The sequence below is a fragment of the Trachypithecus francoisi genome, unplaced genomic scaffold, assembly GCF_009764315.1.
Source record: "Trachypithecus francoisi isolate TF-2019V2 unplaced genomic scaffold, Tfra_2.0 Lachesis_group7, whole genome shotgun sequence".
NCBI classification, from domain to species: domain Eukaryota; kingdom Metazoa; phylum Chordata; class Mammalia; order Primates; family Cercopithecidae; genus Trachypithecus; species Trachypithecus francoisi.
The window spans coordinates 60,276,430-60,298,871 of record NW_022681472.1 but is presented as its reverse complement, the minus strand read 5'-3'; the positions used below and the strand labels follow the sequence as shown (position 1 = coordinate 60,298,871).

Here is a 22,442-nt window from a genome sequence, read left to right as displayed (position 1 = left end):
TAAATGTAAATGGACTAAACGCTCCAATTAAAAGACACAGACTGGCAAACTGGATAAAGAGCCAAGACCCATCAGTCTGCTGTATTCAGGAGACCCATCTCACATGCAGAGACATACATAGGCTCAAAATAAAGGGATGGAGGAAGATCTACCAAGCAAATGGAGGACAAAAAAAAGCAGGGGTTGCAATCCTAGTCTCTGATAAAACAGACTTTAAACCATCAAAGATCAAAAGAGACAAAGAAGGCCATTACATAATGGTAAAGGGATCAATTCAACAGGAAGAGCTAACTATCCTAAATATATATGCACCCAATACAGGAGCACCCAGATTCATAAAGCAAGTCCTTAGAGACTTACAAAGAGACTTAGACTCCCATACAATAATAATGGGAGACTTCAACACTCCACTGTCAACATTAGACAGATCAACGAGACAGAAAGTTAACAAGGATATCCAGGAATTGAACTCATCTCTGCACCAAGCGGACCTAATAGACATCTATAGAACTCTCCACCCCAAATCAGAATATACATTCTTCTCAGCACCACATCGCACTTATTCCAAAATTGACCACATAATTGGAAGTAAAGCACTCCTCAGCAAATGTAAAAGAACAGAAATTATAACAAACTATCTCTCAGACCACAGTGTAATCAAACTAGAACTCAGGACTAAGAAACTCAATCAAAACCACTCAACTACATGGAAACTGAACAACCTGCTCCTGAATGACTACTGGGTACATAACGAAATGAAGGCAGAAATAAAGATGTTCTTTGAAACCAATGAGAACAAAGATACAACATACCAGAATCTCTGGGACACATTTAAAGCAGTGTGTAGAGGGAAAATTATAGCACTAACCCGCAAGAGAAAGCTGGAAAGATCTAAAATTGACACTCTAACATCACAATTAAAAGAACTAGAAAGGCAAGAGCAAACACATTCAAAAGGTAGCAGAAGGCAAGAAATAACTAAGATCAGAGCACAACTGAAGGAGATAGAGACACAAAAAACCCTCCAAAAATCAATGAATCCAGGAGTTGGTTTTTTGAAAAGATCAACAAAATTGACAGACAGCTAGCAAGACTAATAAAGAAGAAAAGAGAGAAGAATCAAATAGATGCAATAAAAAATGATAAAGGGGATATCACCACTGACCCCACAGAAATTCAAACTACCATCAGAGAATACTATAAACATCTCTACACAAATAAACTAGAAAATCTAGAAGAAATGGATATTTATTCCTGGACACTTACACTCTCCCAAGACTAAACCAGGAAGAAGTTGAATCCCTGAATAGACCAATAGCAGGCTCTGAAATTGAGGCAATAATTAATAGCCTACCCACCAAAAAAAGTCCAGGACCAGATGGATTCACAGCTGAATTCTACCAGAGTTACAAGGAGGAGCTGGTACCATTCCTTCTGAAACTATTCCAATCAATAGAAAAAGAGGGAATCCTCCCTAACTCATTTTATGAGGCCAATATCATCCTGATACCAAAGCCTGGCAGAGACACAACAAAAAAAGAGAATTTTAGACCAATATCCCTGATGAACATCGATGCAAAAATTCTCAATAAAATACTGGCAAACCGGATTCAGCAGCACATCAAAAAGCTTATCCACCATGATCAAGTGGGCTTCATCCCTGGGATGCAAGGCTGGTTCAACATTCGCAAATCAATAAACGCAATCCAGTATATAACAGAACCAAAGACAAGAACCACATGATTATCTCAATAGATGCAGAAAAGGCTTTTGACAAAATTCAACAGCCCTTCATGCTAAAAACGCTCAATAAATTCGGTATTGATGGAACGTACCTCAAAATAATATGAGCTATTTATGACAAACCCACAGCCAATATCATACTGAATGGGCAAAAACTGGAAAAATTCCCTTTGAAAACTGGCACAAGACAGGTATGTCCTCTCTCACCACTCCTATTCAACATAGTGTTGGAAGTTCTGGCTAGGGCAATCAGGCAAGAGAAAGAAATCAAGGGTATCCAGTTAGGAAAAGAAGAAGTCAAACTGTCCCTGTTTGCAGATGACATGATTGTATATTTAGAAAACCCCATTGTCTTAGCCCAAAATCTCCTTAAGCTGATAAGCAACTTCAGCAAAGTCTCAGGATACAAAATTAATGTGCAAAAATCACAAGCATTCTTATACACCAGTAACAGACAAGCAGAGAGCCAAATCAGGAATGAACTTCCATTCACAATTGCTTCAAAGAGAATAAAATACCTAGGAATCCAACTTACAAGGGATGTAAAGGACCTCTTCAAGGAGAACTACAAACCACTGCTCAGTGAAATCAAAGAGGACACAAACAAATGGAAGAACATACCATGCTCATGGATAGGAAGAATCAATATCGTGAAAATGGCCATACTGCCCAAGGTTATTTATAGATTCAATGCCATTCCCATCAAGCTACCAATGAGTTTCTTCACAGAATTGGAAAAAACTGCTTTAAAGTTCATATGGAACCAAAAAAGAGCTCGCATTGCCAAGACAATCCTAAGTCAAAAGAACAAAGCTGGAGGCATCACGCTACCTGACTTCAAACTATACTACAAGGCTACAGTAACCAAAACAGCATGGTACTGGTACCAAAAACAGAGATATAGACCAATGGAACAGAACAGAGTCCTCAGAAATAATACCACACATCTACAGCCATCTGATCTTTGACAAACCTGAGAGAAACAAGAAATGGGGAAAGGATTCCCTATTTAATAAATGGTGCTGGGAAAATTGGCTAGCCATGAGTAGAAAGCTGAAACTGGATCCTTTCCTTACTCCTTATACGAAAATTAATTCAAGATGGATTAGAGACTTAAATGTTAGACCTAATACCATAAAAACCCTAGAAGAAAACCTAGGTAGTACCATTCAGGACATAGGCATGGGCAAGGACTACATGTCTAAAACACCTAAAGCAACGGCAGCAAAAGCCAAAATTGACAAATGGGATCTAATTAAACTAAAGAGCTTCTGCACAGCAAAAGAAACTACCATCAGAGTGAACAGGCAACCTACAGAATGGGAGAAAATTTTTGCAATCTACTCATCTGACAAAGGGCTAATATCCAGAACCTACAAAGAACTTAAACAAATATACAAGAAAAAAACAAACAACCCCATCAAAAAGTGGACAAAGGATATGAACAGACATTTCTCAAAAGAAGACATTCATACAGCCAACAGACACATGAAAAAATGCTCATCATCACTTGCCATCAGAGAAATGCAAATCAAAACCACAATGAGATCCCATCTCACACCAGTTAGAATGGCAATCATTAAAAAGTCAGGAAACAACAGGTGCTGGAGAGGATGTGGAGAAATAGGAACACTTTTACACTGTTGGTGGGACTGTAAACTAGTTCAACCATTATGGAAAACAGTATGGCAATTCCTCAAGGATCTAGAACTAGATGTACCATATCACCCAGCCATCCCACTACTGGGTATATACCCAAAGGATTATAAATCATGCTGCTACAAAGACACATGCACACGTATGTTTATTGCGGCACTATTCACAAGAGCAAAGACTTGGAATCAACCCAAATGTCCATCTGTGACAGACTGGATTAAGAAAATGTGGCACATATACACCATGGAATACTATGCAGCCATCAAAAAGGATGAGTTTGCGTCCTTTGTAGGGACATGGATGCAGCTGGAAACCATCATTCTTAGCAAACTATCACAAGAAGAGAAAACCAAATACCGCATGTTCTCACTCATAGGTGGGAACTGAACAATGAGATCACTTGGACTCGGGAAGGGGAACATCACACACCGGGGCCTATCATGGGGAGGGGGGAGAGGGGAGGGATTGCACTGGAAGTTATACCTGATATAAATGATGAATTGATGGGTGCTGATGAGTTGATGGGTGCAGCACACCAACATGGCACAAGTATACATATGTAACAAACCTGCACGTTATGCACATGTACCCTAGAACTTAAAGTATAATAATAAAAAAAAACCAAAAAGAAAAAAAAAAAAATAAAATAAAATTATAATCTACCCAAATATATATATATATATATATAAAAAGAAAATGACAACATACATTGCTTTACAGCACTGGTCACCACTTTGAAAAGTTTCCAAAGAATTTCAGTTGTGAGGAACATAAAAGAATACAACAGAAAATAGTTGGGGTATAACGTCTGACTCCATGAAAAATACTTTCTTAGGTAAGGGATAAACAATTAGGTAGATACCTGTAAAACTTTTCCTTGTGGACTCTCTTCGAAAGATAATAGCTGCTGGTAAAGGGGTTCCAGCGTTTTTCTTGCCACTTTTGTTTTCTTCTTGGCTATGCAGACTCCGTTATCTAATAGATACACCTTTACATATGGTGCTTGGAAAAGAAAAGATAAATGGACATGAAATGGCCAACTCACAGTGACATTTACCACAATTTAATCTTTGGCTGAAAGAGCTAGCAATCATGCCACTGGCCTAGCCGCATTCTGTCAAAATCACTAGATAAACAGTGGATGACTATGTCTTTCAGAGAGTTTTAGGGGATGTTAACATAGCCCCTGAGTTTATTATTATTATTTTCATCAACTGGTTATACAGGTTTACACACTGCATTAAATAAAGTGAAATGCTTCCAGTCCTGAGAGATGTCCTACTCAGTCTTTAATTTATCAATACTTAAATCTATTTAACATGCTTGAAGCTACATTGTTTCATTCACTCATCCCCACAAATAGTGATTATCACTCAAAAGTACTTATTTATTGGTGGTGGTGTGGGTATAACAGTAGTGGAATGTCATATGATATTGATCAAATTAGCTAAGAGGCAACTAATTAGAAAATCTATGGCTTAAAATTTATCCAACAGACACTTCTTAAAAACCATTTTTTATGCATGTACAAATCATGATATTCTTTATAGCAAAATAAGTTGACTAGCTCTAAGACATATAAACACAACTGTCTTAATCACCAGTGCAAGGTTATACAATAGATTATATAACTAAAACTTTCTGCAAGGATAGAAAAGTTGAGTCAAAGTTACAAGTCAATCCGTAGAGATGCTGACGCTAGAAATCAAGTTTCAGAATCCTCAGGAATTGTTTTATCCATCTTATCAAACAATCTCTACACAATGTATTTGGAGCACTGTGGCACCTTCCATGGCTTCAAGCGCCTTAGATTATAATGACATTTCAGTATGAAACATGTAGCATAAGAAGTTATAATAGTGCCTCTCTTTCCTCAGATTATAGGAAGTAAAAGTCTTATAATTAGAATATCCAGCATACATAGCTTATGCTACTTTTGGAGCCTGTATCTATTTTTATTCTAATTCCAGAGCCTTACGGATTCCTGAGGAGAATTTTGAAGCTCTAGAGAAACTGAAGAACAACACAAAAGACTAGCTAATAAGAACAAAGAACTCCTTGTGTACACGGTGTGACAAAACGAATTTTCTAAGTGGGATGGTTTTTATTTTGCAGTGGTTTCTACCACGTATGTACTTATTTAACAATTTACGTTATCCCCACTGGATCATCCTCATTGAACACTCATTCAGGATAAACACACAAATGACTCCAGCCCCAAACCAGTCATAATGGACTATCCATTAATAACTTTGATTAACTAAATCAAAGGTCTAAACCAATCAAAAGGTCTCTAAGTTGAAACAATATGGATTATGGACAATAATAGAAAAATCTCTTTTGTTTTTACCTGGCAGTGTCTTGGAACCTGGTTTTACAACAAGGCCACGGGCCCGGATGATTTCTACCTCCAACTGTCCCTTTTTGTCCATCATTCCTACCTGAATGTCACCTAATAGAAGGAGGAAGAAACAAATGTGCTTTAATATACAAATGCACTAAGGAAAATACTTGAGTCAAAGACCTTGGTTTAACATCATTTCATCATTTCCCATATATTTTCTTAAATTCAAATATACTTAAAATTCTATCAATAGTATCTTCCTTTAAAAAGCATTAAAATTAAAAGAGAAATAATGGTTAAATATTTTTTATTGCTAAAATCTAAGGTCTTGATTCCTGTTGATAATATTGTTACAGATTCTATTGGGCTGAGCCCAGTGGCTCATGCCTGTAATTCTAGCACTTTGGGAGGTGGAGGCAGGAGGATTGCTTGAGGCCAGGAGCTTGAGACCAGCTTGGTCAGCACAGTTAGGCCCTGTCTCTACAAAAAAAAACAGTCAAAATATTTGCTGGGTATGGTGGCATGTGCCTGTAGTCCCAGCTACTTGGGAAGATGAGGTGGGAGGATTTCTTGAGCCAAGGTGGTCGAGGCTGCAGTGAACCATAGTCATGCCACTGCACTTCAGCCTGGGCAACAGAGTGAAACTCTGTCAAAAAAAAAAAAAAAAAAAAAAGAGGGAGAGAGAGAGAGAGAGAAGATTCTATGAAATTTAGAGAATTTCCTTTTCAATAATCTAAAACAAAATAGTGAAATCATGTGGCAGAAATCCTTACCCATTGCAGGTGTTGCCAGAGTCTGGCGTCCCACTAGCTGAGCAGGGCCAAGGCCATCCAGGAAATCGCTGAATTGGCTATCAGAGGCCAAGCGAACACCAGGGAAAATCAGACTGAAAGCAAAATAACATATGAAATTAAATCCCCAATCCCTATTTATTTTCAGGTAAGCTTGGTTTCATTCTAGCCTTGTTATTGTGACAAAACTAGTCCTATTATTTTGCCACTTATATTTACTGGATCCAAACACCCTGCTCCACATCCCAGGGCTCTTCCTTCATATTCTCAGCAGCCCACGTATGACACCAGAAGCACCTGTCACACTGCACTGCAGGCTTCTGCTGGTGAGCCTTTCTCTTCCTTGGTCGCAAGGGCAGACTGTGATTTCTATGAGTAACACTCAGCACATATTGAGCACTTACTCCATCACAGGCTTTATCATATTTAATCCTCTTAGCTGCACTATGATACGTTCCATTATTTCTCCTAGTTCATACATGAAGAAATGTTTCTGGATCATTCCCATCTGCATACAAATATGCTGTTATTTCTTCCACCATATAAAAAAATCCCTTTCCTGACCCCATTTCCCTCTCCAGTTACTACCCCATTTCTCTTCTTGAAATAATTGTCTCTATGTGCTGTCTTCGATTTCTTTCCTCTCATTTTCTCTTGCAAGTCTAATCATGTTTTCATTGTTGCCACTCCACTAAAATTCTCAGATCATTTGACACAATTGACCTTGCCCCCTCTTCCTTGAAGCACTGTGTCCCACTGCTTTCTGCACATCCAGTCTCCTGGTTTCCCTTTTTTCCCTTCTGCCATTCAGCCTTAACCTCCTGTGCTAGTTCTGCCACCAAACACTGGAGCTCGATCCTTTGACCTCTTATCTTTTTTCTATGTCTGAATTCCCTTGATAATCTCATCCAGTCTCACGGTTTTAAATGCCATCTATGCTGCTATTGCCTAGATTGACATCTCCAGCCTGGATCTCTCCCTTGGGCCACAGACCTATGTTCCAACTGCTTGGTCTACATATCTGCTTGGATATGTAATAGGCACCTGAAACTCAAATTGTTTAAAACTGACTCTCCCCATGCTCTTGTTCCCGTACAGCAAACACACAAACAAAAAATCCAAACTCTGGTCCTGTCAAAAGATTCCCATCTTGATAAATGGTAACTTCATTCTTCATTCTTCCAACTGCTCAACCTTGGAGCCATCTGTCAACCTTCCTCTCTGTTATGGACTGAATCGTGTCACCCCAAATTTCTTATGTTGAAGCCCTAACCCTTAATATGTCTGTATTTGGCCATAAGGCCTTTAAAGAGAGAAGGTTAAATGAGGCCACTAGCATGGAGCCCTAATCCAATATGACCCATGTCCTTGTAAGAAGAGGAAGAGACACCAGGAGTAGGTACGCACAGAGAAAAAGCTGTGAGAAGACATCACAAGAAGGTGGCCATCTGCAAGCTAAGGAGAAAAGCCTCAGGAGAACTCAAACCTGCAGACACCTTAATCTTGGACTTCTAGCCTACTGATCTGTGAGAAAATAAATTCCTGTTGTTTAAGCCACCCAGCCTGCGGTATTTTATTATGGCAGCCCTTGCAAACAAATATACTGTCTTTTCTCTCATTACCCACATCAAATGCACCAATAAATCTTACTTGTTCTACTGTCAAAATACATTCAGAATCTGACCTCACTAATGCTACACTCTGGTCCAAGCCACCATTCCCTAGCTTCCATATTCCTGTAGTAGCCTTGTGAATGCTCTCCCTGTTGCTGCCCTTGCTGTCCTGGCCCCTTGCCCCCTCAGCATTCAGACTGATCTGCCAAAAACAGAAGTCAGATCCTGTCACTCCTCTGCTCAAAACCATCCAACATCTTCTCACCCCACTCAGTAAGAGCAGAGTCCTTACAATACATAAAGTCTATATAAGCTGTCCTCACCCCTGCCACATGCCCTAATTCCTCATCCGTTACTGCTCTCACCCTTCCTCCCTGGTGCTGACACTAGGGGAGCTCCTGCCTCAGGGCCTCTGAAGCAATCTTCATCCTAGAATGTTCTTCCTTCAGATATCCCTCTGCTCACTAAATTCCTTCATATCTTCATTCGAATATCTCCTTTCCCCTTTCCCCATCTATCCTGTGTCAAATCTTACCTCTAACCTCTTGATCATCTCTCTTCCTTGCTGTATTTTTCTCCTTAGCACATATGCTATCTAATCTACTATATATTTTACTAGTTTTTCTTTTATATACATTTTAACAATTTTTCTTGTTGTTTGTCTTCTCTATTAGAGTGTAAATGTGAGGAGAGTATTTTATTTTGTGGGGGGTGGGGTCTGCTTTGTTCACTGCTGTATCTCTAGCACCTAGAACCAAGCCTGGAATACTGTAAGTTCTACAGAAGGAAAGGAAAGGAAAGGAAAAAGGAAAGAAAAGAAAAGAAAAGACCTATTTGAGAGAACCAGGCCTATATGACTGCAAACCCTGTGATCTTAGCCATGGAGATTTACTCCCTCCCCTCTATGACTTATATCCCCAAAGTACAGCATAGTGACTGGTCCACTGGAAGGTATGGTAATATTTGCTGAATGAATTTATGGGTATTCATCCTCTTTTTCCAATAAGACTATAAACATCTGGAGCAAGGGCTACAGTGTAAACATTTTTATATCCCTAACAATACCTAACATAGTTCTTTGCAATGATTAGTGCTCAGTGCACGTTTACTTTTCGGTTGATTTTCCCTCTCTTTTTAGACTTCCTTAATGAATAGCGAATCTATTTCTCCCCCCGACCTCAACTCTCAAATATTCAGTTAATACAAACGTTTTAGTCTGTTTCTATAAGTATCCCGTATAAGCCTACTTACAAATGTATAGAAACCATTTATATCTCTTGTATTTATGTTATCGTGCTAGGCAAATTATCCTGAGACATACCATTCATGCTGTGCCAACAGCTCCTATGGCCTCACATCTGTAAACTGGCCACACATAGGTTATCTAAACATCTAATACTTTCATGGTGATGACAGTGAGGCCAGTAAACCCCATTTTCCTTTATTAACATCCTTTACAGCCCCACTTCCAGATCTTTAGTTGCTAAGTACTATTAATTTGTTGGTGACAGAACTACACAAGCTACAAATGCTTTAAAAATATCTGAGACAGTTGATTCAAAGGAAAGCTACATGATAACTATATAAAAGGCTCCCTAACTTTTTTGGTGGCATTTCTTTTTGGCTGTTATATTTAATATAATTAAATAATTATAGTTGTTTGTTACAACATGGAACTAAGTATACACCAGCATTCCATATTTTTTAGCAATCATTCTCAGGATGGAGATTCTTAAAACTAGCATTGTTCACATGGTATGGCATGCATGCTTATTATTTTTGGGCTTTTATATATTATTTCAAGCTAGGGCAAAATATTGTATTTGCATTGCACTGTAAGAGTCACATTTTAGCAACTTGCCATTAAGGCAAAACACTTTTTTCTCAAACTTATTTCACTTGATATAAAAAGCCAGATACGTCACATTGCTCAGTGGCAGGTGAGCAAAGTTCTCTTCACAGGAAATCAACCAGTGAAAATTAAAGTGGTTCTGAAGAGCATGAGAGTTAGAAAGTCTCTGTGGAAGCACAGAGAGTGAGATAGGTGAGGCACGGAGGAGACACATATCATACGCAGCCTCACTCACTTTCCTTCTGAGCTGTAGCTGTTCATGCTGCCATCTGTAGACTCTCGGCTTGCTTGTCGAGTCATCCAGTTCCTCATCTCCACGGCCAGGCCTGTTTCTGTACTTCTTTGGACAGTGCTCCTTAGTTTTTTACCTCCTGCTTCTGCAGAGATAGAAACAAAAAGTGTAACAGCTTTGTCATCACTATCTGGTAAGAAATATCAGCCAAGGCTCTGAGATCATCAGATGCAAAGAACTGTGTAAATACAAAGTGCTCTTATTAAGGAGACAGAAAGAAAAGGTATTTGAAACAATTTTAAACAATGTCACGTTGAGTGGGACGAAAATTTTCTAAAAAATCTGTAAGCACAAAACACCATTGTTTTATTTCCATTTAAAACAGTGTTCAAATTGTTAATGTAACAAAAAGATTCAACATAAGGAAAAAAATAAGCTTTATTTTCATTGTAATACTTAAATGCCAGGTTAATTTATGCCTATCTTTTGTTTTCATTGTAATATTTAAATGCCAGATTAATTTCTGCTCACCATATTTTCCCCTTTCTTTTAATCATAGTAAAAGAACCAGGCCTTCACACAATTTACAAAGAAACAGATGGTGAGTAATCCTCAAATTCCAGTCTTAACTTTTACAGGAAAGTCTGTTTTTGTAGGGTGATAGATATTAGAAGGAGAAAGAATCTACACAAAGGAGAGAGCCTAGTTTGCCAACAGTTTCACATCTTTTGGTAACTTTTAGAAAGATATTCCAAGGGGAATGCAAAAACCCACCAAAATAATGTGAAAAGAGATTTTAAATTTTTGTTCATGGATAGTCACGTCCTCAAGGATCTTTAATAGTTTGGTGATGTGATTTACTAATAGAAACCAATTAGAAGAGCAAACAGGAAACTGAGTCAAGTACTACAGACGTGACACAGATAGGAAGTACTATCTGGAGAGGTCAGGGAAGAAGGTGTGTCATAGAGGGTGTGGGATTTGAGCTGGGCATGAAAAATAGGTAGATTGGGACTTAACGAGAGGCGAGAAGAGAGCTTCGGAAGCAAGGGAAGCGGCATGGGCAAAGGTGCAAAGATAGGGATAGCCACATGCATTTAAGGGAGGTGCAATGACCAAAGCACATGTAAAGTAATGGGGGAGTGGGTTCCACAAAAAATTGAGCCCAAATTACAAAAGCTATGAGTGTTGAGATGCGAAGTTGAGAGGCTACCAAAGCTTGAGCAAGAGGGTGATAGTACAAATGATTTGTACTCGATTACTTGTTGTCAGGCTTAAATATTTATCCACACTGTGAATATTGATAGCTTTTTGGGATATGACCATACAGTTGGCTCTTTTAGTGCCTGGTATTAATAACTTTTTTTTTTTTTGAGACAGAGTCTTGCACTGTTGCCCAGGCTGAAATGCAGTGGTGTGATCTCTGCTCACTGCAACCTCCGCCTCCTAGGTTCAAGTGATTCTCCTGCCTCAGCCTCCCGAGTAGCTGGGATTACAGGTGCCCACCATCATGCCCTTCTAATTTTTTGTATTTTTAGTAGAGATGGGGTTTCACTATGTTGGCCAGGCTGGTCTTGAACTCCTGACCTTGTGATCCGCCCACCTCGGCCTCCCAAAGTGCTGGGCTTACAGGCATGAGCCACCACACCCGGCAGTAAGTTATTTTTAGGTCTATAAACATTTGCTGATATTACCAGTGATTTGTTGAAATCTCTTTTCACCAAGTCTCTTACAAGTACTTACCATTTTGAAATACTGCTTTAAATTTCATCCATTCTCTACTTCCAACATTAATGTACACTGAAATGCTTTAAAGAGTATATATGAAATATAAATCATGACTGATCTGTAACTCAGTTCCATGATCTAAGGCTGATATTTTAGATAACTGATGGTAAACATGTTGTACTGATATGAACTGTAACAAGATACAAAACATCCCCTAGTAATGAGGGAAAGATCTTCTTTACAGCAGAATATTAGTTAATGTAAAAGGAATAAAATTTTAAAAGTACCAATTTGCAACCTCCATTGGAATAAATGATATAAGCAAGGCTCATCAAGGGAGGCTAACACTATTAGATGAAAGGTTGTAGAAAGGATACTCATATCAGCCAAATAATTGTTCCATAAATTATTCTAATTGTTAAAGGAAAAAAAAGTACTTTAACACTGGGAGACCAACTGCCACCATCTTAATCAAGTGATCAAACTTAGAAGCACTAAGAGGGGACAATAATATGCACCTCGGGATATAAGATACACAGTATCATTTGTCAAGTTGTTCTAGACAAAAACATGCAACCTGTTTCTAATCAGATCTTTGGAGCCAACTTCAAGTTTTCAAAAACAGGTGATAGAGTAACAAGATATATGATAGACACACATACACAAAACAATCAGAGAAATCCAGAACATGGACTATTGTTCAAGAGAGTTGACCTAGTCTCTTAAAAGAAGTTAATATAATGAAAACAAACAAAGAAATAAGGTAAGGGAATTATTCTGGATTAAAATACATCAAAGAAATTTAACCATCAAATGCTATGCGTGTACTCAAACTTCTTGTTTGGGAAAGCAAAACAAGAAACTCTATATGCAAAACAGTATAAAAGTAAATTTGAATATGCATTTGACATTAGATATTAGAAAATTGTTATTTTTTAAGGTGAATAATGACATGTATTATAAAGAATTTTCTTATTAGGAGATACATGCTAAAGTATTTAGACCTGAAATGTTATATATTCTGCAATTTACTTTCAAATGGTGTAGGAAAAAACAAAACAACAACCAAGCTCCCACCCCCACCCCAAAATCGCACATATGTGTTTTAAAAAATGAGGGAGAATGTTAAGGAGAAGTAAAAGAATGAGAATGCAGAGTACATTCTGATATTCATGAAGTTAATATTTATGATTTCATTTGAGCGGTCCTCAAATAACTATATCAAAAAGTAAGCTGGGCATGATGGTTCACACCTGTAATCCCAGCACTTTGGGAGGCTGAGGCAGGTGGATCACTTGAGGCCAGGAGTTTGAGACCAGCCTGACCAACATAGTGAAACTCTGTCTCTACTAAAAATACAAAAATTAGCCGGGTGTGGTGGCCCATACCTGTAATCCCAGCTACTTGGGAGGCTGAGACTGGAGAATCACTTGAACTCAGGAGGCAGAGGTTGCAGTGAGCCGAAATTGCACGATTGCACTCCAGCCTGGGTGACAGAGCTAACTCTGTCCCCAAAACAAACAAACACCCCAAGCAAGAAGTAATACAATTTTGTACAAGTGTGTCTCTCCATGTAGCTTTAATGTTCATTTCTTGTGAACAGTGCCCTTGTGAAAAAATTGCCATCAAGTGAGACATAAAACTTCAGTGAAATTTGAGCATGTGGAATGAGGATATGTACAAGAAACATATGACTTAGAAAGGAAATGAGATTCTGAAAGATCTCAGAACACAGCCTCTGCAATGTCAAAGATCTACAGTTTTTAATTTAAGGTCTGACTCTATCACAGCGAAAGCGACTTGAAAATCTGCCATTATAGGGTTATGAGAACCAGCACCATTTGTCAAAGAATAATACGATCAGCATGTAATTCTTTTGTTTACAGATTGCTTCTTACATGTATCCCCTTCATAACGATGCTAAAAATCCCAATTTTACAGATATAGCATCTAAGGGCCCCAGAACTTTACATAATTCCCTGAAGCAACATAGTAAGTGACAGAACCAGCATTTGTAGACAGTTCCCAGACTCCAAATTTTCTGCTATTCAGTACTTCATTGTCAGAATATAACTAAATGGGGAGCTTGTGCAGCTGTCTATGGAGATTATACTGTGCTAATGCTGTAACTGCATATGGAAGGCCCTATTAGAAGCAGCTTAGTGGGATGGGAAAAGCAGAGCACAGTGAAGGAGTCAGGTCCTGCGATCATCAAACTGCTTCTCTTTTAGTCTCCACTCTACCATTTACAAGGTGGGTGACACTTAAACAAGTTACATACCTGCTCTGTGACTCAGTTTCCTCAAACTGAAATGACAACAATAATAAGCCTATCTCATTAGGAATGAGGTAGGAATTTTGCAAGTATCAAGGAAAACGATACATTTAAAGCACTTAGGATAGTGCCTGATGCATAGAAAAGCTTCAATTAATTGTACTGTTATTATTACCAGATAGGGAATTTGAAACTAAGTATTCTAGGTCTGCCTCTACCACTAACTTGTGAGCTCTATCTATTGTCCTCTCTGAGTCACATCCCCTCTCTGAGTCTCTGGCTCCTTATTTATGAAAAAGGGAGGGGGAGGAGGGCGGATGATTTCTGATATCTTTGAGTTCTAATGTCTATGAGTTTGTGTATTAATGTATAACCAAGACCATGATTAACACCATACATTGAGGAGACACGCTAGTCACTATCATCTGACATAATCAAATAAATCCAAAAATATACTGAACATTTATAGTAGCCCTTTAATACATGTCTTTTTCAATGTTCCATTATCAAATAGATTTACAGGCTTATTTTTAAATTAATTTTTCAGCACCACAAAATCTTTAGCTACATTCACAGTAAAACTAATTTAACTTGAATATCATTCATTACCATGATTCACATTTAATGTTCCAAATGATTTGTCATGTTATTTAACTTAAAAACTGAATCTATATAATGGTGAAGGTCTATATAAAGAAAATGTGGTAGGGAGAACTCTAAGATGATACCCATGATTATGTTACTCCACATGTAAAAGGGATTTTGCAGATGTAATTAAGGTTACTAATCAGTCAACCTAAAGATAGGGTGATTATCTGAATGGGCCTAACTGAACCACACCAGCCCTTTCAAAGCAGAGTGCTTTCTCTGGCTGGTTCCAGAAGAAGAAATCAGAGAGATGTGAAACACAAGAAAATTCAATGTACCTCTGTCTGCCTGAAGAGGGAAGGGGTCACATGGAAAGGATGTGAGAGCAGCCTTTAGCTGCTGAGAGTGATGCCTGGCTGACAGCAAGAAAATAGAGACTTCAGGCCTGCAACTGTATGGAATTAGATTCTGTCCACCACCTAAAGGGCCTTGAAAGCTGATTTTCTCCCCTAGAACCTCCAGACAAGAACTCAGCCCAGGCAACATCTTCATTTCAGCTATGTGATGCTCTAGAAAGAAAACCCAGCCAATCGTGCCAGACTTGTGACCTACAGAACTGTGAATTAATAAATGGGTGTTGTTTTCAGTTGTTAAATTTGTGATAATTGTTACACTGTAATATAAAACCAATACAGTAAGTTCTGAGTCCTTTATAGATACGTTTTTAAATGAGGAGACTTATTAAAATATCCTATTATGACTTAGGGGTGGACCATCAAAACTGTAAAAACTTAGCCATTATTTTAAAAAGTGTACATTTTAAAAAGTATACACATACATATAAATATACACATACATACATAGACATATATATATAATATATGTGTGTGTGTGTGTGTGTATTGAAACATCAAAAAATACTCAGGTAAGGCCCAGATGGTGGTGTTGTTGAGGACTTAAATCACTCATTTTGGTATTAGGTATTTTAAGCCAAAGTACATTTGGAGAAGATGCTTGTAGGTAAAAATCAAATTCTTGAACTGCAAAATATCACAGGCAGAAAGCAGAACACAGGAGGTGTCCTTGTTATTCTGCTCTGCTTAGTCTGATGACTCATTTACCTGGCACCCTCAGTAAAGCCATTTGATTAAACAAAAGACCAAAGGGTCAGTTTCCCCTAATAATATCTGGAAACCAGAAAACCTTTTGAGTTACTTGACAACAAAAACAAAAAGATCCTTTCTGCTACGGACTTGGAAACTATTCTAAGCCCCACCCAAGGCAGGGCTTACAATGCATTGTCAAACTTAATGTCATAGTGACCTCCTTTCAAATCTTGGATTCACATAACCCATTCCTGGTTGCTCCCACCTGCAAGGTCTCATCTACTGCAGACAGACTTACTTTGGATTCAGGGTTTTCTCAGTGTCAGTATGCAAAATGATTTATGGAAACAGGATGAAGAATAGTTGGCAGATTATGAAAACTGACTTTACATTTTAGTTTAGACTACAATTTATATGCCTTAACAAGTTGCTATTTTTGCATTTTATTCATAATTACCATTTCTCAGAGTTAGTATAATTTAGAAAACCATTTGTGTTACATTTAAATAATTAAAAATGCATTACAATGAGAATTTCTAAAATTATTGACTCACAGATTTTAGGAAGTAATCTTGGGTAGCCAGTATACCTATGTAGTTTATGCACTCCCTTATTGCAGCAATGAGAAAGTTGAGGTCCTGAGTGGCTAGTTTGTCTTTGGTAGAAGACTTTTTCATCTTTAAGAATCATTAATAATTGTAAATTGTACTTTTACTCTCTTCCACCTTGCTCCTTGAATTCCTAAAATTTAAATATAACAATTGTCTCCAGCACCTTCATCAACCTCTGTGGTAGACTCTGTAGACATGACTTCTCTCCCATCAGTAGTTTTTTTTTTTTTTAATTTTACTTTAAGTTCTGGGATACATGTGCAGAACATGCAGGTTTGTTACATAGGTACACATGTGCCACGGTGCTTTGCTGCACCTAATCAACGCATCATCTAGGTTTTAAGCCCCACATGTATTAGGTATTTGTCCTAATGCTCTCTCTCCCCTTGCCCCCTGCCCCCAAACTGGCCCCAGTGTGTGATGTTTCCCTTCCTATGTCCATGTGTTCTCACTGTTCAACTCCCACTTATGAGTGAGAACATGTGGTGTTTGGTTTTTTGTTCCTGTGTTAGTTTGCTAAGAATGACGGCTTCCAGCTTCATCCATGTCCTTGCAAAGGACATGAACTCATTCTTTTTTATGACTGCATAGTATTCCATGGTGTATATGTGCCACATTTTCTTTATTCAGTCTATCATTGATAGGCATTTGGGTTGGTTCCAAGTATTTGCTATTGTAAATAGTGCCCATCAGCAGATTTTATAACTTCCTTCCCATCAGCATTTTATATCAAGATATGAAAGATGTTGATTTATTTATCTATTTGGTCCTGCAAGACCTCAATATGGGGACACTGTCATGGATTACTCTAACTATGTGTAAAAGCTCATACACTTAGTTTCTCAGGTCTTGCTACTATCATAAATATAATTCAAATCTCTAAAAGTCTAAACAAAATAAAGACAAAGAGCCAACAATTTTGTTTGGGCTAATCCAGGCTCTGCATTTACAATTAAAATAAAATTGAAATTAAAAATGAACAATTGACACTCAAAATTGTTTAAGACTTTAACATGTATCCATTCATTCCAAAAGCTTTGTCACAACTATTTAATACTATAAAAGTTATATATCTAATAGCTACAGCATGGTGAGCTTCAAGCAGAGGTCATAACTATGGTAGATGTTAGGGCTATTCATGTATTCATGTACTTATTCCCACCTCTGAAGTTAGGTGTGGTCATGTAACTTGCTTGTCCAATGAAATGTGAGCAAAACTAACCCATGTAACTTCAGGGTGGAAGATTTAGCAGCTGATGTATGTATGACTCACTATGTCTCCTTCCATCAGCCTGAGTACAGCCACACATAGGACTCTCAATGGACATGTAGCAGGAGTGAGACAAAGTTTTTGTGTTAAGCCATTAATATTTTTAGTTGTTTGTTATTACAACCTATTCTGACAGATACATACAATAGACAGTATTACATTTTCTTGTAAAAGTTTTAAATTTGTCTATTTTTTTGTTTTCAACATCATTTAAAAATTGGCCATTTTGAATACAGCTCTGTTAAAAACTCTGAATTTGATACTCTATTTTGTAACTGTTTTCATGGCTTTTGTTTTATAAGCATGCTTAAAATATTTTAATCATTGTTCTTAAAATTCAGATTCACATTTAAAACACATTAAAATAATTTTAAATAAAGATTTGATTTTAGAATAGTTTGAGATTTACAGGAAAATTACCAAAGATAGTACAGAGAATTCTAGCACTCCCACATCCAGTTTTCGCTATTATTAACATCTTACATGGATATGGTAAATTTGCGACAATTACTGAACTAATATTGATATATGACTATTGACTAAAGTTTATATTTTATTCTGATGTCCTTAGTTTTTACCTGAAGTGCTTTTTCTGATTCAGGATACCACATTACATTTAGTCATCATGTCTCCTTACGCTCTTCTTGGAAACAAATTTTTTATATCTCTAATTCCTGATATTCTTTTACATTTGTAACTACTTTTTGTCTGCCTTTGTATATAAAATTTACATGCAGTATGACTCATAATAGTATTCGCATATCCATTAATATATCCACTTATTTTTGGTAAAAACAATACATAAATTGAAAATACTTGTCTATAGAAAAGTAGAAAATGTCACATCATATGTGAAAATGCTGTATGTAAGAAAATAAGTTATCAATACTATATTAATCCAGACTGTATGACATAATGTAAAAGGACAGACTTAATATACATTTTAAGTGTATTTATAAGTTTGATTATGTTTCAAAAAAATTCAATTAAAATTCTCAGTCCCCAGTGTTATAATTGATTCAGGCAAGGGTCAGCACTGGATATTAAAATTATTGGATAATTTTTAGAGAACAGAATATTCATGTGGTACCAAAGTATTACTCCAGAAATTGCTTAGTAATTATAAAGGGAAAAATATATCTTTTCCACAGAGAGAAACTGGCAGTCACCTCTTAACCAAGTGATGAAATGTAGCATGCCTAGGAGTACGAAATCTTGACATTATGTGTCTATTGATGGACTATATCAAGTTTATATCACCTATGACATTTAACCTCAATGTAATCACATCTCTAGGTCTAACTTCCAGTTTACCAGAAATACAGGGAATAGAGGGAATGATTAAAAAAAAAAAAATCCAGAATGTTGGACATTCTACAAGACAGTTTTGTCTGGATTCTTCAAAAGTCAATGTCATTAAAAATAAAAGGGAAAGTACTGTTTTAGATTAAGCATAACAACCAAATACAATGAATAAACCTTGACTGAATCCTGGATTAAGGAGAAAAACAACAAAAAGCTTTAAAAAACATTTTTTTTTGGGACAACTGAACTGAAGAAATTGATACGGAATGAATATGAGATAATAAAGGGTTTTTTGGGTTAATTTTATGTTTATATATATGTGTTAAAAATTTGAGGTGTATGCTAAAAGTACTTAATGATTTATCATGATGTCTGCAACTTACGTTATGCTCAAATGTTTGGCAAAAATACATACCACATGTATGTGGTGTATGTGTGTGAATGCATGTGTGTGTATGAGTGAAAAGAGCAACAAAGAGAAAAGATAAAGTCAATAAACTCTGTCAGTCTATGTAGTGGATGCTCGTTGTATTATTCCTTTTTTCATATTTAAAATATTTCAAAATAAAAGTTGGGAAAAACTCAACTACTCAATTTAGAACAAAGGAGGGAAAGAGCTATTGTTTCACGACTTACAACTATGTGGAGATGCTTTGGATATAAAATCTACCTATCTCTAGTTTTCATAAGAAGATTGTATGGCAGTGATGACTACTATCATTTTCCATATGAGGAAAGTGCCCAATTCACACAGTTGACTAATGATATAGATGAGATTTGAATTCAAATTTTGGCAATGTCAAAACCTATGCTTGTTTCTCAAAGCATGCTGGGCTTCCATCTTCACTTCGTATTTTCGACACAAATTTCTAATTCCAGAATAATCAGTGACTTGAAACCTCATCTCAGGTTCTCCTTGCATGTCCAAATAAACTTAAAATACATTGTTTTATGGGTAGTGTTGAGACTCAGATCATTCACGATTTTTGGTCTCTCATGAAAAATGGGGAAACGTCACTTTCATTGCCAAATTCTGACTTCATGAAAATGGTGGTAACATGTATTTATGATAAAAATGGAAACAAATGTGCTAGAAAGTTATTCCCTACAATATACATATGAATTTCAATCTCTCAGCATGCCACTTTGGACCAACCCACACCCAAAATTAGAGGTTTCATCAAACGATACCACAGCTGTCAACAGGACTGAATACATCGTGAAAAACTGAGGATTTGCCAACATGTGGAGTTGAAAAGGATCTTGACCTCTTGTGTGTCTTGATCCTCATCTGCAAAACAGAGGTATCAAGCCAGAGGAGGACAGGCATATCCATTTCCCATTATGGGTTCCTGTAACTGTTAATACCGACTTTTAATGAGAAGAAAGACCTTATGAAGAAATAAAGCTTAAGACTCTTCTGCAGTAAGGTAATTGCACTTTTTCCATAAAAGTAAGACTTATCATTTTGGTATTCTTAACACATTTAAATATAAGAAATTATAGCTGTCATTGTTACTCTTTTGGCATTTGTAATTTTTTGGTACTTTCTTGTTCTTCTTGTCTAATGTTGCTATTACTACACTAAGGGGGATCAAGTAAAAGCCCATTAGAAAATAATCCATTCCTGACCCACAGTTAAACTACTTAGATAGAGTTGCATACCCACTATCCCACTCCTTGGCTTTTTTTTTTTTTTTTTTAAACTTTCAGATCTGTACTTGATCACGCATCAGTTCACTGATACCTGTGCCTGTTTCTGTCTCAAGAATGGATGCAAAATATCACCAAACTCTTCGTAACTCTCAAGTTATATATTTTGAGGCAATACTTTACGGTCAGATGAACGTGCCATTTTAGAATCAGATGATGTGAGTTCAAGTTCCTATTTGACTATTTGCAAAGTTTGGGCAGGTAACTTATCTTTCTACAGGTCAGAGTACTTCGGTGTAAACCTGGAATCATAATTAGCCTATGCCATAGAGTATACAACATGTAGTGGTGTTTAATAAACAGTGTTGAAAAAGAATCAGATCCTATAATCTGCATAGTTTTGGAAACTGAATAACATACGAAATTATAATAAATCTGCAGAAAAAAACTATGCATAAATAACAGGCCTTGCCATGTAAGGGGAGAGAGCCTATTGGCCAAATTGAACTAAGGGGTTGACTTCCCACCCAAATCCTTTTTTTCAGATGATATCAAGGTGGCTGCCATTAAGTTGAAAGCAAAGGAAGTGAGTAAGGCACAGAGGCTAGAAACTAAAATGTCAGAGTCGTTAGGCTGAAAGCCTGTGTCTAATGAGGCGTTTGGCTGAAGAGACTCACACTTGAAACTGATTTGAAGCAAACAGACTGTAAACCTACTGAATTTCTGCACTACTGGTATGGAAAAAAAATACTAGCTTACCTTACAAAATTCTGTTGAACCCATAAGATAACAATGGAGTTTCCAAACCTGTACTAGAAAGAAGCAGGCTATGACAGCAATGGAGCCACCTCTTCAATACAAACCTTCATGGCCATAGAGAATAAACAACAAAGAAACACCTTCCTGAAAACAGAACCAGGGTTGCCAGATGAGTAAACTAAGAAACATACTCTACTGTCAATCTCTGCCATTCCTACCAAGTGAGATTGATAACTCCTATAGATGGCTGATTGTTTTGTGTTTCCTATTCTCTCCTTTCTAAATGGGAATTTTTCTTTCAGTTATTCTGTGGCTACCATACATTTAAATTACATTTAACAGAGTCAGAAAAGGGAGGCAGATAACTTGTTTTCAGGCTTGCAGGTAGGTCACTATAACATGAAAAGCCACATCTAGATATAAGAGGACTACACATTGCTCAAAGATTCTAGATTTCGAACAGCGGGGTAAGATTTTAAGGTTGTCCTTCTGAGGGGGAATTTATTATGCTCTATATGAAAAAACAAGAGAGTGCATGGATATTGGGTGGTCAAATCTGCAGAAAAAGTTGAAATCGAGTACACCATATTCTTTACCTTAGATTTCTTCCATAGATTTTACCCCATTCTTGTCTGCTTATGCTCAATGAACAAAGAGGAAAATAACAATATGACAAACTCTTATTTAGAATTAAAAAGAGCTAATCATATTGAGCTTAGTTTTTTTTTCTTACCATTGGTAACTATTTTATATTACAAAGTGGATATTTGTTAATGTTTTTGGCTTACCAGCATTTAAATCTTCCTTCTACATTTGAAAAGTATCCCATCCTTTAATTATAGAAGTTGAAATCATCAGGTGCCACTTTTCCACCCTGCTTTGCAATTAGGGCATAAGCACATGGTTGAGGCACTAC

The 22,442-nt window shown here is 37.0% G+C and overlaps 1 protein-coding gene across 10 annotated transcripts in view; it reads right to left on the bottom strand.

The window, feature by feature from the left end:
- RIMS2 (regulating synaptic membrane exocytosis 2) overlaps positions 1-22,442 on the bottom strand; it is a 586,897-nt gene that overhangs the window by 5,238 nt on the left and 559,217 nt on the right. For all 10 annotated transcript variants that reach the window (XM_033203197.1, XM_033203206.1, XM_033203199.1 and 7 more), the window contains 4 exons: positions 10,235-10,376; positions 6,517-6,629; positions 5,750-5,851; positions 4,262-4,401 (listed from right to left, as the gene is read on the bottom strand). In XM_033203197.1, the coding sequence (XP_033059088.1) occupies positions 4,262-4,401; positions 5,750-5,851; positions 6,517-6,629; positions 10,235-10,376 (497 nt within the window). The remainder of the gene's footprint in view (positions 1-4,261; positions 4,402-5,749; positions 5,852-6,516; positions 6,630-10,234; positions 10,377-22,442) is intronic.